Source organism: Bufo gargarizans, chromosome 9, assembly GCF_014858855.1.
Source record: "Bufo gargarizans isolate SCDJY-AF-19 chromosome 9, ASM1485885v1, whole genome shotgun sequence".
In the NCBI taxonomy this organism is placed as follows: domain Eukaryota; kingdom Metazoa; phylum Chordata; class Amphibia; order Anura; family Bufonidae; genus Bufo; species Bufo gargarizans.
In genome coordinates this window covers 43,619,734-43,634,480 of record NC_058088.1, presented here as the reverse complement: position 1 = coordinate 43,634,480, position 14,747 = coordinate 43,619,734, and the positions used below count along the sequence as shown (strand labels likewise).

The 14,747-nt window shown below is 42.8% G+C and overlaps 1 protein-coding gene across 3 annotated transcripts in view; it reads left to right on the top strand.

Moving 5' to 3' along the window:
• The window catches only part of ARHGEF6 (Rac/Cdc42 guanine nucleotide exchange factor 6), a 130,539-nt gene extending 116,198 nt beyond the window's left edge, over positions 1–14,341 (top strand). For all 3 annotated transcript variants that reach the window (XM_044305503.1, XM_044305502.1, XM_044305504.1), the window contains 4 exons: positions 681–770; positions 3,369–3,468; positions 4,517–4,571; positions 12,599–14,341. In XM_044305503.1, coding sequence (XP_044161438.1) covers positions 681–770; positions 3,369–3,468; positions 4,517–4,571; positions 12,599–12,721 — 368 coding nt within the window. In that variant the 3' untranslated portion in view covers positions 12,722–14,341. The remainder of the gene's footprint in view (positions 1–680; positions 771–3,368; positions 3,469–4,516; positions 4,572–12,598) is intronic.
• Positions 14,342–14,747: the final 406 nt, after the last annotated feature.

Below are 14,747 nucleotides of genomic sequence, written 5' to 3'. Positions count from 1 at the left end.
TGTCAGCTAAACCTAGCCTATTCCTACTTTTATCTATGCCCCTGTTACACCAGAAATCTATATTTTATAATATGCTAATTATCCTCTAGGAGCAAGGGGGGGGGGGCATTGTTCCTGCTCCTAGAGGCTCCGTTCTCCCACCTTTGTCGCCTCCCTTCAAGTGATGATCGACAGGGCCAGGCAGCGCTCACATCTGTCTGCCAACCCTGTGCTCGAGAGAAATCTCACGCCGTTCAGCATTCGGCGCAGGCGCGGTGAAGAAGCTGGCAGCCTGCGAGCATCTTTCCCTCACCGCGCCTGCGAGCATCTTTCCCTCACCGCGCCTGCGAATACTGAACGGCGCAAGATTTTACCAGAGCACAGGGCTGGCAGACAGATGCGAGCACTGCCTGGCCCTGTCTATCAGGATTTGGAGGGAGGCGACAAAGGTGGAAGAACGGAGCCTCTAGGAGCAGGAACAACTCCCCCGCCCCCCCCCCCCCAATGCCCCTAGAGGCTAATTAGCATATTATAAAGGTGTAACGGGGGCATAGATAAAAGTAGGAATAGGCTAGTTAGGTTCAGCTGACATTAGCACATCACTAATGTCAGCTAGCTTAATAGGGTTAAATCTGGTGACAGAAACCCTTTAAGTTTTATTCTGTATCCGTAGAGCTTGATTGATATGCTCACTGTTGCAGGCACTGTAGCACTGGAAGAAGATGCCCAGATCCTCAAAGTGATTGAAGCCTATTGCACAGGGGCCGGCTTTCAGCAAAGCCTTAGTTCTGGTAAATGTTCATTTTCTCATTATCCTTGTTTAATTTTCTTTTTTTGGCTGACATCTATCACAGTGATTTATTTGTAGGCTGTATTCTATTGTGGTGCTGTCACACATGTATTTGACTGTATTCCTAGGCTTTGTTTTATTATGTCAATGTCACGAAAGTAATTGTTTTTTATTCATATGCTGTTGCCTATTGTGGCAATATTGCAGTCATTTTTGCCTGTTTTCATCAACTGTGTTCACTTGTGATGATATTACAATGACTTTAATAGGCTGTGTTTTTTCTCTCTCTGTGATTATAACACAATAGGCTGTGCCTTTTTAGAGATTATATTGTGAAGATCAAAGTCTTTATTAGTATACCATATTTCAAACTGATTTTGTCACATTAAGGATTGTCTTTATTCTTTGGCTGTGTTGATGACGCATGGCATGGCAGCCAGGGGCCCAACAGAGGTCTGTCAAGTCTGCCGAGGTCCACTGTGGGCAAGAGCCAATAAGAATGCGTTGACAGAAAAATAAAATATGTCTAACATTGTTTCTACTGTGGTAAAATATAGCAGAAGTCATATAAATCAATATTTCTAATTATACACAATAAAATTCATATATCATTTATTCCACATGGTGATTATTTTACAAAAAAAAGTTGCACAATAGTTTTTTTTCCCATCCAAAAACAAGGATAGAAGACCCCATTAGGCTTCTGTGTAAGGAAGATGAGTGATATTTTATTTTTTACACATTTATATAGCGCTGATATATTCTACAGTGCTTTACAGACTTTATCATCAAGCTGTCCCCAATGGAGCTCATAATCTAAGTTCCCTATCAGTATGACTTTGGAGTGTGGGAAGAAACCGGAGAACCCGGAGGAAACCCACGCAAACGCAGGGAGAACATACAAACTCCATGAGCCACCGTGCTGCCCGTAGGCATAGGTTATAGATTACTAGTCATATCTATAAACAGTTGTTAGGTTACCCTACCCTTCTATCTGCATTGTTATATCCAGTAGGCTGTATAGACAAACAGCCTGCCGGAGCTCACCGTGTCATAAGGCCACGAACCCTTTGTATCCCCATGGACTACAATGGGATCCAGCGTAGATCCGGACGCTTCCAGGCATAATGCTGGCTTTCAGCTGGATAAAAAGTTGTGCATGCTGAATTTTTAGTCCAGCTGAAAGCTGGCATTTATGTCAGAGAGCGTCCGGATCCCTGCCAGATCCCATTTTAGTCTATGGGGATACAGTGTAGTCAATGCCAGATACAGTGAACTCTGGCAGGCTGTTCCTCTGCTAGAACAGCCTACTGGATTTCACACCGATGTGAAGATAGCCTACGGGGCACATTTATCAAGACGGCATTTTAGACGCCGGTCTTAATAAACCCCTGTGCTGGCGGTGGATCCGCCAGAGTTATGAAGAGATGTCATCCTCTACATAACTTCGGCAGATCCACTGTCGCTTCTCAATGTAGGACAGCTTCCTAGCGGGAGAAGTTGCAGATGGTGACGCAGCTAATTGTTTCGCCTCAATCTGCGCCGAATAAATGCGTATTTCAGTTTCATAAATGACCCCCTAAGTGGCAACTTTCTGTTCTTTAAAAATATTTCATTATTTTTATTAAATAAATTAAACTTGCGCTATGTAAACCAATCATCATTTGTGTGAATAGGGCCTAAAAGACATGCATTTAAAAGGGTTAGGGCAGAGAAAGTGTCTAAATCTGTGAGAGATGGTAATCTTGTTGCTTCCTGTGTGCTACAAAACAAGAATATCTCCAAATCACTAGCTCTCCCGCCACAACAATGTAACTCTTACCATGAGAAGGATGCACATACATATCTGCTTCCTTAGTGCAGGTGTGTGCCTATTACAGTATCCCAGTAGCTGCACAGCAGTGTCTTCAGAAAGTCTTTCCAACCTAAAAATGCTAAAATGCGTGGGCTGCTGAGTGACATAATCGCGTCATTCATAGGGGGACATTTATCAAATCAGATATATCAGGTTTGTGGCTTATAAAAAGTGGCAACTCATGGCGAGTGTGCCATTTGGTCAATTTTGGGGACATTTGGCAGTTCCTCTCCACTTTTCAGAGTGGTCTATGTTTAAGAGCTATAAGTGAGATTAGACCTGGATTATGGCTCATTTACTACCGTATGTACGCCTCTTGCCAAAGTCGCAGACCACTCTGACAGGCAAACTCCCCGGCGTACTTTTACACATAAAGGTGAAAACCACCCTGTATTCATGCCAAATATATTAAGGTGCATCATTTCATAAATTTGGTGCAGGCACAGAAATCAAATACAGACACACAAATAACCGCAAATGATGAATGTTGCACATAGATTTACACTTGGACTAGAAATAATAGATAACTTTGCAGAATCTACATGAGGATATTTAGGAATAGCAATTTTCCAATGGTGTCCGCATCATTCCTTCTAATGCACATACCTGCCACTGCTTCTTTATGACAGCGTGTAGCCTACAAGCAGTATTTAAATACTAGTGACCTATATAAATATAGTTGGAAGGTATGCGGGGAGATGGGTGCTTCTATAAACGTGTATATCACTCGTTGTTCTGTTACAGGTTCCCGCAAGGATTCTGTTCCGCAGGTCATGCTACTGGAGGATGAAAGTCTGATCATTGATGACATGCGGAGCAATGGACAGACAGCTCCTGAAGAAAAGTAAGTCGGCCCCTTTACCCTCAAGATCCTTGCCAAGGAGATTAAATATTAAAGGGCATCTGTCAGCAGACTTGTACCTATGACACTGGCCGACCTTTTATATGTGCCCTTGGCAGCTGAAGACATCTGTGTTGGTCCCATGTTCATATGTGCCTGTATTACTGAGAAAACTGATGTTTTAATATATGTAAATGAGCCTCTATGAGCAACGCGGGCGTTACCATTACACCTAGAGGCTCGGCTCTCTCTGCAACTGCCTCTGCACTTTGATTGACAGGGCCAGACAGGATGATGCCTTCACTGCCTGCCCATGTCAAACAAAGTGCAGAGGATGCGGCAGATGCAAAGAGAGCAGAACCTCTAGGTGTAATGGCAACGCCCCTGTTGCTCCTAGAGGCTCATTAGCATTGATATTAATACATCAGTTTTCTCAGCAATGTGGGCACATATGAACATGGGACCAAAACAGATGTCTTCAGCTCTCAAGTGCACATGTCACAGGTCAGCCGGTTTCATAGGTACAAATCTGCTGATAGATGCCCTTTAAAGGGGCTATCCAAGTCTATAAAAAGCCCCCCAATATGCTGGGCCCCCCAAACTGAATATACTTACCTGGGTCCCTGGTCCCTGCACCGCTGCTGCTGCTTCCCTCCCGACAATCACCTGTTATATTGGCCTGTTTAATACACCCTTTACTGAGGATTCATGGTTACAAACATGGGGTTCATCTTCCTTTCATCCCAGGGAAGGCCTTTTATTCTTCAGCATGGACACTTTACTGTTTCTTGAGATATTTTTTTTTTATTGTTATTTGTTTGGATGAACAATTGTAGTTATGAGAAAAGCTATTGAAAAAAAGCTGTGCTATGTATCTAGCACAAAGGGCCTATTGAAGCTCTACATGCAAGAACATTGACTTTTCTATGTTGAAGCTTTTGTTCTTCAGTTGGCTTCAGGCAGTCAGGATTTTCAATAGTATTGCTACACCGAAAGTGTTATTACACCGATAAAGACTACTTTTGATCCATTTGTTGTTTCTGTCTTGCAGGAGTCTTGTAGACACAGTCTACGCCTTACGAGATGAAGTCAAGGAATTAAAACAGGTATGAATCATAGAAAGACTCCAACCTGTACAGGTGACTAATCTGTATTTGTAGGAATACAAAATATATTATAATACAAGGTTCAGAATTAAGATCATATGTGTAATTGCCTCTAAAACTATAATCTCACTGTCTGTGAAGGTTCTCATTTATACATGTGATGGTATATCTGTAAAAAATAAAGCAAGGCAACTGGACTTAATGTAGATTTCTTGAAAACGTTTCACTCGTTCTTCCAATGAGCTTTCTCAATTCTGAGTGACTGTACAAGAATTCTCTGGGAATAAATATGTAACTGAATCAACATCTGGTAATTATACCCAGCATGGGGTCAAAGGTGTTGATTCCAGTTTCCTAATTGGAGTCAGTAGGTGATAAAGACTTCCCAGAGAAAGGTGTCAAGACAGCATTATATGTGGCAGACAATAGATGTCTAACCCCCCTGCCTCTATTTAAGCTTGGCTTCTCCATTTTTATGTAGATGGCCTCCTTCACACCTCGTTTGTACCAAGGAGGTCGATTGGTACAAACAAGGTGTGAAGGAGGCCATCTACATAAAAATGGAGAAGCCAAGCTTAAATAGAGGCGGGGGGGGGGGGGGTTTGACATCTATTGTCTGCCACATACAATGCTGTCTTGACACCTTTCTCTGGGAAGTCTTTATCACCTATTGACTCCAATTAGGATAATGGAATCAACATCTTTGACCCCATGCTGGGTATAATGACCTCTGACCCCATGCTGGGTATATTTACCAGATGTTGATTCAGCTACATATTCATTCCCAGAGACTTTTTGTACAGTCACTCAGAATTGAGAAAGCTCATTTGAAGAACGAGTGAAACGTTTTCAAGAAATCTACAGTATGTCCAGTTGCCTTGATTTATTCTTTACAGATATAATATCACTGTCATTGTAGCCATGAGATGCAAGTATTCGGCCACAATTGGATGAATGGTCTGATATTTGAATGCACGTACCAGAAATGTGTAGTTCTAATCGCCGTTGTGTATTTCGAGGCAGTGGATTACCCCCTGATGCCATGTATATGACATATACAGACGTGGACAAAATTGTTGGTACCCTTTGGTCAATGAAAGAAAAAGTCACAATGGTCACAGAAATAACTTTAATCTGACAAAAGTAATAATAAATTAAAATTCTATAAATGTTAACCAATGAAAGTCAGACATTGTTTTTCAACCATGCTTCAACAGAATTATGTAAAAAAATAAACTCATGAAACAGGCATGGACAAAAATGATGGTACCCCTAGAAAACACAGAACATAATGTGACCAAAGGGACATGTTAATTCAAGGTGTGTCCACTAATTAGCATCACAGGTGTCTACAACCTTGTAATCAGCCATTGGGCCTATATATATGGCTCCAGGTAATCACTGTGTTGTTTGGTGATATGGTGTGTACCACACTCGACATGGACCAGAGGAAGCAAAGGAAAGAGCTGTCTCAAGAGATCAGAAAGAAAATTATAGACAAGCATGTTAAAGGTAAAGGCTATAAGACCATCTCCAAGCAACTAGATGTTCCTGTGAGTACAGTTGCACATATTATTCATAAGTTTAAGATCCATGGGACTGTAGCCAACCTCCCTGGACGTGGCCGCAGGAGGAAAATTGATGACAAATCTAAGAGACGGATAATCCGAATGGTAACAAAAGAGCCTAGAAAGACTTCTAAAGAGATTCAAGGTGAACTTCATGCTCAAGGAACATCAGTGTCAGATCGCACCATCCGTCGTTGTTTGAGCCAAAGTGGACTACATGGGAGACGACCAAGGAGGACACCATTGTTGAAAACGAATCATAAAAAAGCAAGACTGGAATATGCCAAACTACATGTTGACAAGCCACAAAGCTTCTGGGAGAATGTCCTGTGGACAGATGAGACAAAAATCGAAGTTTTTGCCAAGGCACATCAGCTGTATGTTCACAGACGAAAAAATGAAGCATATCAAGAAAAGAACACTGTCCCTACTGTGAAACATGGAGGAGGCTCTGTTATGTTCTGGGGCTGCTTTGCTGCGTCTGGCACAGGGTGTCTTGAATCTGTGCAGGGTACAATGAAATCTCAAGACTATCAAGGAATTCTAGAGAGAAATGTACTAGCCAGTGTCAGAAAGCTTGGTCTCAGTCGCAGGTCATGGGTCTTGCAACAGGACAATGACCCAAAACACACCGCTAAAAACACCCAAGAATGGCTAAGAGGAAAAAATTGGACTATTCTAAAGTGGCCTTCTATGAGCCCTGACCTCAATCCTATTGAGCATCTTTGGAAGGAGCTGAAACATGCAGTCTGGAAAAGGCACCCTTCAAACCGGACACAACTGGAGCAGTTTGCTCATGAGGAGTGGGCCAAAATACCTGCTGAGAGGTGCAGATGTCTCATTGACAGTTACAGGAAGCGTTTGATTGCAGTGATTGCCTCAAAAGGTTGCGCAACAAAATATTAAGTTAGGGGTACCATCATTTTTGTCCATGCCTGTTTCATGAGTTTATTTTTTTACATAATTCTGTTGAAGCATGGTTGAAAAACAATGTCTGACTTTCATTGGTTAACATTTATAGAATTTTAATTTATTATTACTTTTGTCAGATTAAAGTTATTTCTGTGACCATTGTGACTTTTTCTTTCATTGACCAAAGGGTACCAACAATTTTGTCCACGTCTGTAGGTAGACATTGGTGAGACTGCAGCACTCTCATGAGCCTGCTGCCCTTTCAAACAGGGGGATTGTGAAGTCAGAATTCCCTTAGATACTGGGCCAGATAGGGATTCATGGGAGAGTAGCCTAGAAGAATCAACTTCTATCTAGGAGCAGCGTTAGACTGAGGAGCCTTGGGCCGACAAGTGGCCTTTATTCTGGGGAACAACCCTACAGCTACAAGAAAATATTTCCTCTTCATTTGATTTATGGTGCCTGTCTGTTGGTGCCTCTTACAATGTCTAGCTGTACGTACCTTGTATAATGTCTGCCTGTACGTTTATATATGTGTAATATCCCTAGTCATAGCCTTATATTTGCACTATGCCTGGTTTTACTTGTGCACTTTTACTTGTGCACTTTTACTTGTGCTTACCCCTCCCTCACTCTCATGATCTCAAACCTTAAGAAGCTGCTTCTTGTAGGAGAAGGTCCCTGGGGGTGTAACTCCATTCTGCAGAGAGTTGTGGTTGCCATTCTCCTGGAATTGTTGTGCCCCACCATTCTGGTCATGCAGGGCAGGCCATGACCTGGTTAAGTGTATGACCACTGTTTTTATACTGCAGGAGAGGGACCAAAAATGTTGCCATGCAGGAGGGCTCCAAAAATTATTTGGGCTGCCCAACCTTTAGAAATAGTATGGCTGGCACTTAGTGTTAGCATCATAGGGTATTGAATAAGATGTGAAGAATATCCTCAGACGCTGTATTACTGGACGACCGGCACACCAGCCTCCACTGCAGACTTGTCTTCTCCTGATCAGGCTGATATTGGCCTGATTGTGAATATGACCTAAAGAAGAACTCCAGACAGAACTCAGTGGAGCCCCCGTATTGGAAATCTCTTCCTGTGCTCTGCCTGGATCACTGACTTCTATGGGATTAGTTGTGTTACTGTTTATAATAGGAAACCTCTGAGATTCCCAAAAAAGTGGAGACTGTAGGCAGGAAGGATACAGACAATAATTAGTGAACAGAAAATGTTTTATTTTTGTTGAAGAAACACAATATAGCAGATGATGTGTGACTGCTGTGCATTGGGCTCCTGTGTCTTCACCATCATTTCTAGTTGGTATAATATTAGGATCCACAATGGACGTCACTGTATAGAGACATTGGGGACAATGGGTTCAGAGATTGCTTCTTTCAGGTGGCGCTCTCAGCTACAACTATTACATCATGTCCTCGCAATAATGGAAAACAGCTAGGAAGGAGGTGGCTTCTTTCTAGCTTCTGTATTACCATCAATCTTGGTTATAGACGGAGGAATGGAGGTATGATATGGCAGGCTTATCCACCTTAAAGGCAGCAGCGTTCATCCAGGGGCTCATCACTCCAGGGCTATATTCTTCATGACATAAGACGGCTCTGGCTGTGGTGGCATGTATGATGGCTCCAAAGCTTCTTAGATGCTTGTTGACCTGTGGGTAGAGGAGCAGGTTACATGGGAAGTGCGAAGCATTTATACAGAATTGTGGAAATGTTTTACCAGTTTCAAGATTCCCAGATAAACTCAAACCTGCACATAGATCCCTATAATTATGTCTCTAAACAGGTCATCATTAAATAAATTGTCACACTGCAGCAACTTATCTCCTATCCATCCACAGGATAGGGGACAAGTGTCTGACCGGAGGGGGTCCGACCACTGGAGACCCAACCAATCACTAGTTTAAAGTGTAGCGGCATTCACATTGCTACTCCATTCAGCTCAATGGGGCTGCCAGAGATAGCTGAGTGTTTGAATGCTATCTCCAGCAGTCTACCAGACTTGAATGAAGCAGTAGCACACATGTAGGTCCACCACTCCATTTAAACAGCAGAACATGGATCTACTGATCAGCAGGACCCCACTGAGCAGACCTATAACCAATCCTGTGGATAGTGGATAAGTTGTTGTAATGAAACTTCAAAAAAAGTGTGATGGGTTTGTTTTACGTATGTCCCATTTTTTATGATTAAGGCAGAAATCAAACATTTGGCCACTTTTTCAATTAAAATGAGAGTTGCGTCCCCTTTTGCTTTTTGCATTATTGAGGCTCCCAGTGGTCACCAATGACGTTTATGACGTGTCTAATTGACAGCCCATAATGATATATAAGTAGAAAACCCCTTTAACATATATCAAATGTATTCCTATAAGAGGATAAGACATGAGAAGTCCTCTGGGCAAACAGAGTAACATAGGCTTTCCCCAAAATATATCTATTAGTGTATATAAATACATGTACGACAACATATACATTCTTCCACATTTTCTCATACCTTATCAGATACTGTAGGTTATGTCACTTCTCCACAGGTACATATGTCTATCAAACACTGATGACTTATTCTTGGGGCATCATGTAATATTCCTCTTCCATGTAATTAGTTAATGAGGTAATTTCTTCAACTGGAGCTTTAAGGCTTGTAAGTCTTTAGTTGGTAGATACTTAGTCAGCATTGCTTCCAGTCTGGGGTGTTCAGCTAACATGCCCAGGATATTCCTGCCATACATCCTGGCTTGTTGGCATCTATCCTGCACAGCTTTGGCTACAGCTGGTATTGCCCTATCTGTGATGCCCTTTCTTCCAGACAGGAAAAACTCTGGTCCCATTCTATCCACCAGACCTGCAAGATGTTTTACTGTGGTGGATCTCACCGTGGTGTTCTTGTGGCAGAGTCCTCCTTCTATCAGGGCTGTGAGAGCGTGGCCAGGGCTGACATTCTCCACCATTGATGTTAGAGAGCTGTTCACTGCCTCCCGAATAAAGGAGCTGGAATCCCCGGCCTTGTTTAATAACACACTGACTGTCTGCTGGAGGTTGTAGTCCATGTGTGTCTGCACTGCGGAGAACATTGTATCCAAGCATTTGATAGCTGCAAGTGACACGGCCGATCTTAGGTTGGTCACTTCTTTTATTACAGCGATCCTCAGTTCTCGTATGGATGGTAGCGCAGCTTCAGTATGGCAGGATATCAGGGAGACGATGGTATCAATCCCTTGGATCTTGTTTTCCCAGTCCTCTTTCCCCAGCAGGCTCAGGGCCTCAGCAGCTGTCGTATTGGGCTGGGACAGTTCCATTAGGTGTTTGTTAGGGGTAGCATTCTGTTTTTTTATTGCATGATGACTCGATGATGTTCTTATAGGTGGTAATGCTGATGTCTTTGTCTTGGGTGCAGGAGGTTCATCATGCTGGTCCCTTGGATGTAGCTGGGAATTCTTATACTGCACCATATTCACAGATGTTATTTTTGGCAACTGTCCTGATGGATATGCCTGGCAAGAATTCTTCTCGTAGATCTTTTTCTTGAGGAGTACCAAATATTTAGCTACTTGGTCAAGGTCTTCTTTTGCTGTGGCTCTTTTTGACCATGTAGGTGATTCCGATGTCATAGGAATATTCCATCCTGATGTTCTTTCATAGCCACTAGATGATGGGTGTCTCTCAGGGTTTCTCAGTTGAGTATTACTGGTCAGTCTGGCCAGCACTCTCTGAGCCGCCATGTCCCTGTGTTCAGTGTAGTTATCACCTAGGCGGTATTTAGATGGTAGTGTCGACTTCATGCCATACTGATTGGAAAATGAGAAGTCTGAGAGGTCAGACTCAGAGCTAGATGTTACTGAGCTATAGTCAAATGAGTCTGACTCCCACATCTTCCAAAATTCCCAAAATTCCCAAAATTCTCCTAATCACTCGATGCGCTCACCATTATCACTGCTGCTCCTTTGAAAGAAAGTCCACCAATCTACAGAACACTGAGTGAGCCAGGTTCTAATCCAATCTTCTCACAATGCCGCGGTTATGACATCAGCACCACGTGTAGAATGTTCAACTTAAAGGGCCACTGACTCCAAAATAGAGGAATATATTTAATATGGTTCACACAGAAATGCACATGACTCCCTGTGTGTTGGCTTAAATGTTTCCGTTTGTGTTTCATTTTGTTACTTTGTCTTTAATTATGATTAAACTCAAATTTTATTTGCACGAAGGCTGTTGTTACCTGATATCAACCATTTCAGGTAGACAGAGCTCAAAATATCTTATCTTAATATTCAACATTCAGGTTTAATCATTTCTTTACTATTAAATATTCAGGGCACAGTTTTTGTATCATCACCTTGGTGACTTTTAGTTTTACCTTGTCATCAGCAGGAAGAACTCATTGGCTAAAGCCTAGGAATGTTTGCACTGTAAAATGTGGGGGGGGGGAGTCTCAGTCAGAACTAAAAGATGGGACTGAACATGAAGGGATGTGGGTTACTTTGACAGTTGGTACCAGGAGAAACTGAGAGGCAGTTGAGAAGGATAACTGATAGAAGATGGCTGGAGGCTGAGTACAGAGAAATATCAATGCTGATCTAAAACTTAAGAAAACTTGAAAGGCTATGTACACCTACAGAGACAATTGTTTTTACGTGTATAATTGAATTGAAACAATTTAGGGTAAAAACCATTTGTTAAATTGGTCTTTATTAAACATATCGAGCTGATCTGTCACAAAGGGTTAACTGTTTAGCTGTGTGACTGGTACTTTCACCTTCACTTTGTGCTCTAATAACCCTTAGCTTTAAGTTGCTTATAGAGGTTTTCACAGCTTAGACAATGGGGGTATATTGCTAGGATATGCCCCCATTCAGTGTCGGACTGGGGTTCCTAGGGCCCACCAGTAAAATTTATTTCGGGGACCAACCGTATGGATACATTTAATATTACCTGCTCACACTGCAGCAAGATGCTACCAGATAATTGAATATGAGGGTCCCTGCAGCAACTTTGAGAAGGTAGGTCTTGGGGAGAAGAGGACACTGGTAGCTTTCCTCTCTACCTAGAAGTCATCTCAGCTCTGATCGTGTCTAATAATAAACTGGGGAGTTTCTTTAATAATCTGTCAAGTTTATATAAACATAGGCTGTTGAGGAGCTGTACATTGAATATATGTATGTAGTGCAGGAAGTCTACTGTGTTATGTGCCACTTGTGCAGGGGGTGGATTACAAGGGGCCCACCTTGCTCAGGGGCCCACTGGGGGGGTTTCACCTGTAGCACTATGGGCCAATCCGAGCCTGTCACTATTGTCTGATAGGTGCGAGTCCCCTACACTGAGAATGGAGGCGTGAAAGTTGTGGAGGGCTCACTGTGCATGCGCAGCTGTCCTCTATCATTTCTAAGGGGCGGACGAAAATAGCCAAGCACTAGCTTGATCATCACCTTTCCCGTTCCGTTCTCCTAATGATATGCCCCCATTGTCTCAGATGGGAAACCCCATTTAAATGTCATAAACGCAGTATATATACTGTCTCTTTATCTTAACAGGAGAACAAAAGGATGAAGCAAAGTTTGGATGAAGAACAAAAGTCAAGAAAGGAATTGGAAAAGTTGGTTCGCAAAATGTTGAAACAAGCTAGTGAGACAGCACGTGACGACCCCTCGCACTAGTTCCCACATGTCAGCAGACTCATCCAGGACACTTACTGTAAGGACTTCCTGTAAAGAACTTTTGGAGAACACAGAATGAGTATACCCTTCTCAGCATATGAGGGTCACAGTGAGGGTTAGAAGGAACAGATACATACATGGCTGGAATCTATTTGAACTTCCTCTATGGCTCTGTCTACCATCATCACACTAGAGGCAGCCATTATGTAGAGTAAAAGTTTATGTGGCCCCTTTTTAAACAGGCAGTCTGTGTGCCCCTACTTTGTAAAAGTTCCTCAGACGGAGGGATCACGGTGACATTGGCCTGTACAGTCACATCTCATCCATGAGTTTGATCATATGTAAACAAGTGCAAACTCCATGAGACTTCCAAGGAGTATATTACAAAGTAGGCGCCCGGACAGTGCTTGGTTCAATAAACCTTATTTATAGTCAACCGGTACAAATTGTCTGTAGCGACAACAATGAGATAAAAATGAAAAATGGACTGATAGCTGGACTATTTGATTAGTTATATTTGTATACGAACAGTCGCACTATAAATGGAATACTCAGCCCTGGTTGGAGTACCGCACTAGGAGTTGTTCAGAAAGGGCAGACCGACTATAGGCTTCGTCTCATCAGCATTGTGAGACTCTACCTTCTTTAAAGATAAGTATAATCTAATCAATGGCAAAAGATAGTGAAAGGAATCGTCCTATATAAGCAGCAGTAAAGATAGACAGCGGAGACGCAACATGATCCAGTGGTGATTGTCACAATGTTCTCCGGCACGCAGTACAACCAGTTGAATGGAAAGCAATTGTCCAGCATGTTTAACATATTCACATAGACACGTGATGTTACCCTGTCCTAATGCACAATAGGCACGCTATAGAGTACTCAGGGTGGGTGGAGGGTCCGGCCACTGTGAGGATGGGATTCATGTCACTTTGGGGGTATACTTTTTAATTGCCTTCTCTTCCTATATTGAAAGCACTTCAAAACCTGTTTGGTTATTTATATCATATGTGAATGGGTGTTCAGAACCCAAAAATTACCCCCATGACTTTATAATGAACATAATGGATCTCACCAATAAAATCTGGGGGTGCTGCCCATGATACACAGCAAGGCCCCCTAGGTTTAGGTGTGATCACAGGGCGTGTTTTTATCTATCTATCTATCGATCCAGCTCTTGTTCCCTCTTTTACTTTTTTACTAAGTTACCTATTTTTACACAATTTTAGGACTTCCAGCAATAGTTATGACACATATTTGCCACCAATTAGCAGAGCGTTTGGTAACCATGCTGAAACCAAGTACATTTTTGTTATTTTTGGGAGTACTATAGTGTAAATGGCTTCTTTAAAACTTTGACAATGCCCTTTAAAGGGGGTTGTGCAGAAGTAGAAAAACAAAGCGCCACACTTGTCTGTGGTTTGGATCTGGTATTGCAGCTGATCTCTATTGAAGTGAATGGGTCTGAGCTTCAGTACTATATGCATAGTTGGCAGAATAAGGCTACTTTCGCACTAGCGTTCGATCGGATCCGTTCTGAACGGATCCGATCATATTAATGCAGACGGAGGCTCCGTTCAGAATGGATCCGTCTGCATTAAATTGGCAAAAAAAAGTTAAGTGTGAAATTAGCCTGAGCGGATCCGTCCAGACTTTTACATTGAAAGTCAATGGGGGACGGATCCGCTTGAAGATTGAGCCATATTGTGGCATCTTCAAACGGATCCGTCCCCATTGACTTACATTGTAAGTCTGGACGGATCCGCACGCCTCCGCACGGCCAGGCGGACACCCGAATGCTGCAAGCAGCGTTCAGGTGTCCGCCTGCTGAGCGGAGCGGAGGCTGAACGCCGCCAGACTGATGCAGTCTGAGCGGATCCGCATCAGGGCTGGACGGAAGCGTTCGGGTCCGCTCGTGAGCCCCTTCAAACGGAGCTCACGAGCGGACAGCCGAACGCTAGTGTGAAAGTAGCCTAATTCAGGACGTTTAATCCCTTCCCTGGGACTGTCCCCAAAACATCCAGTA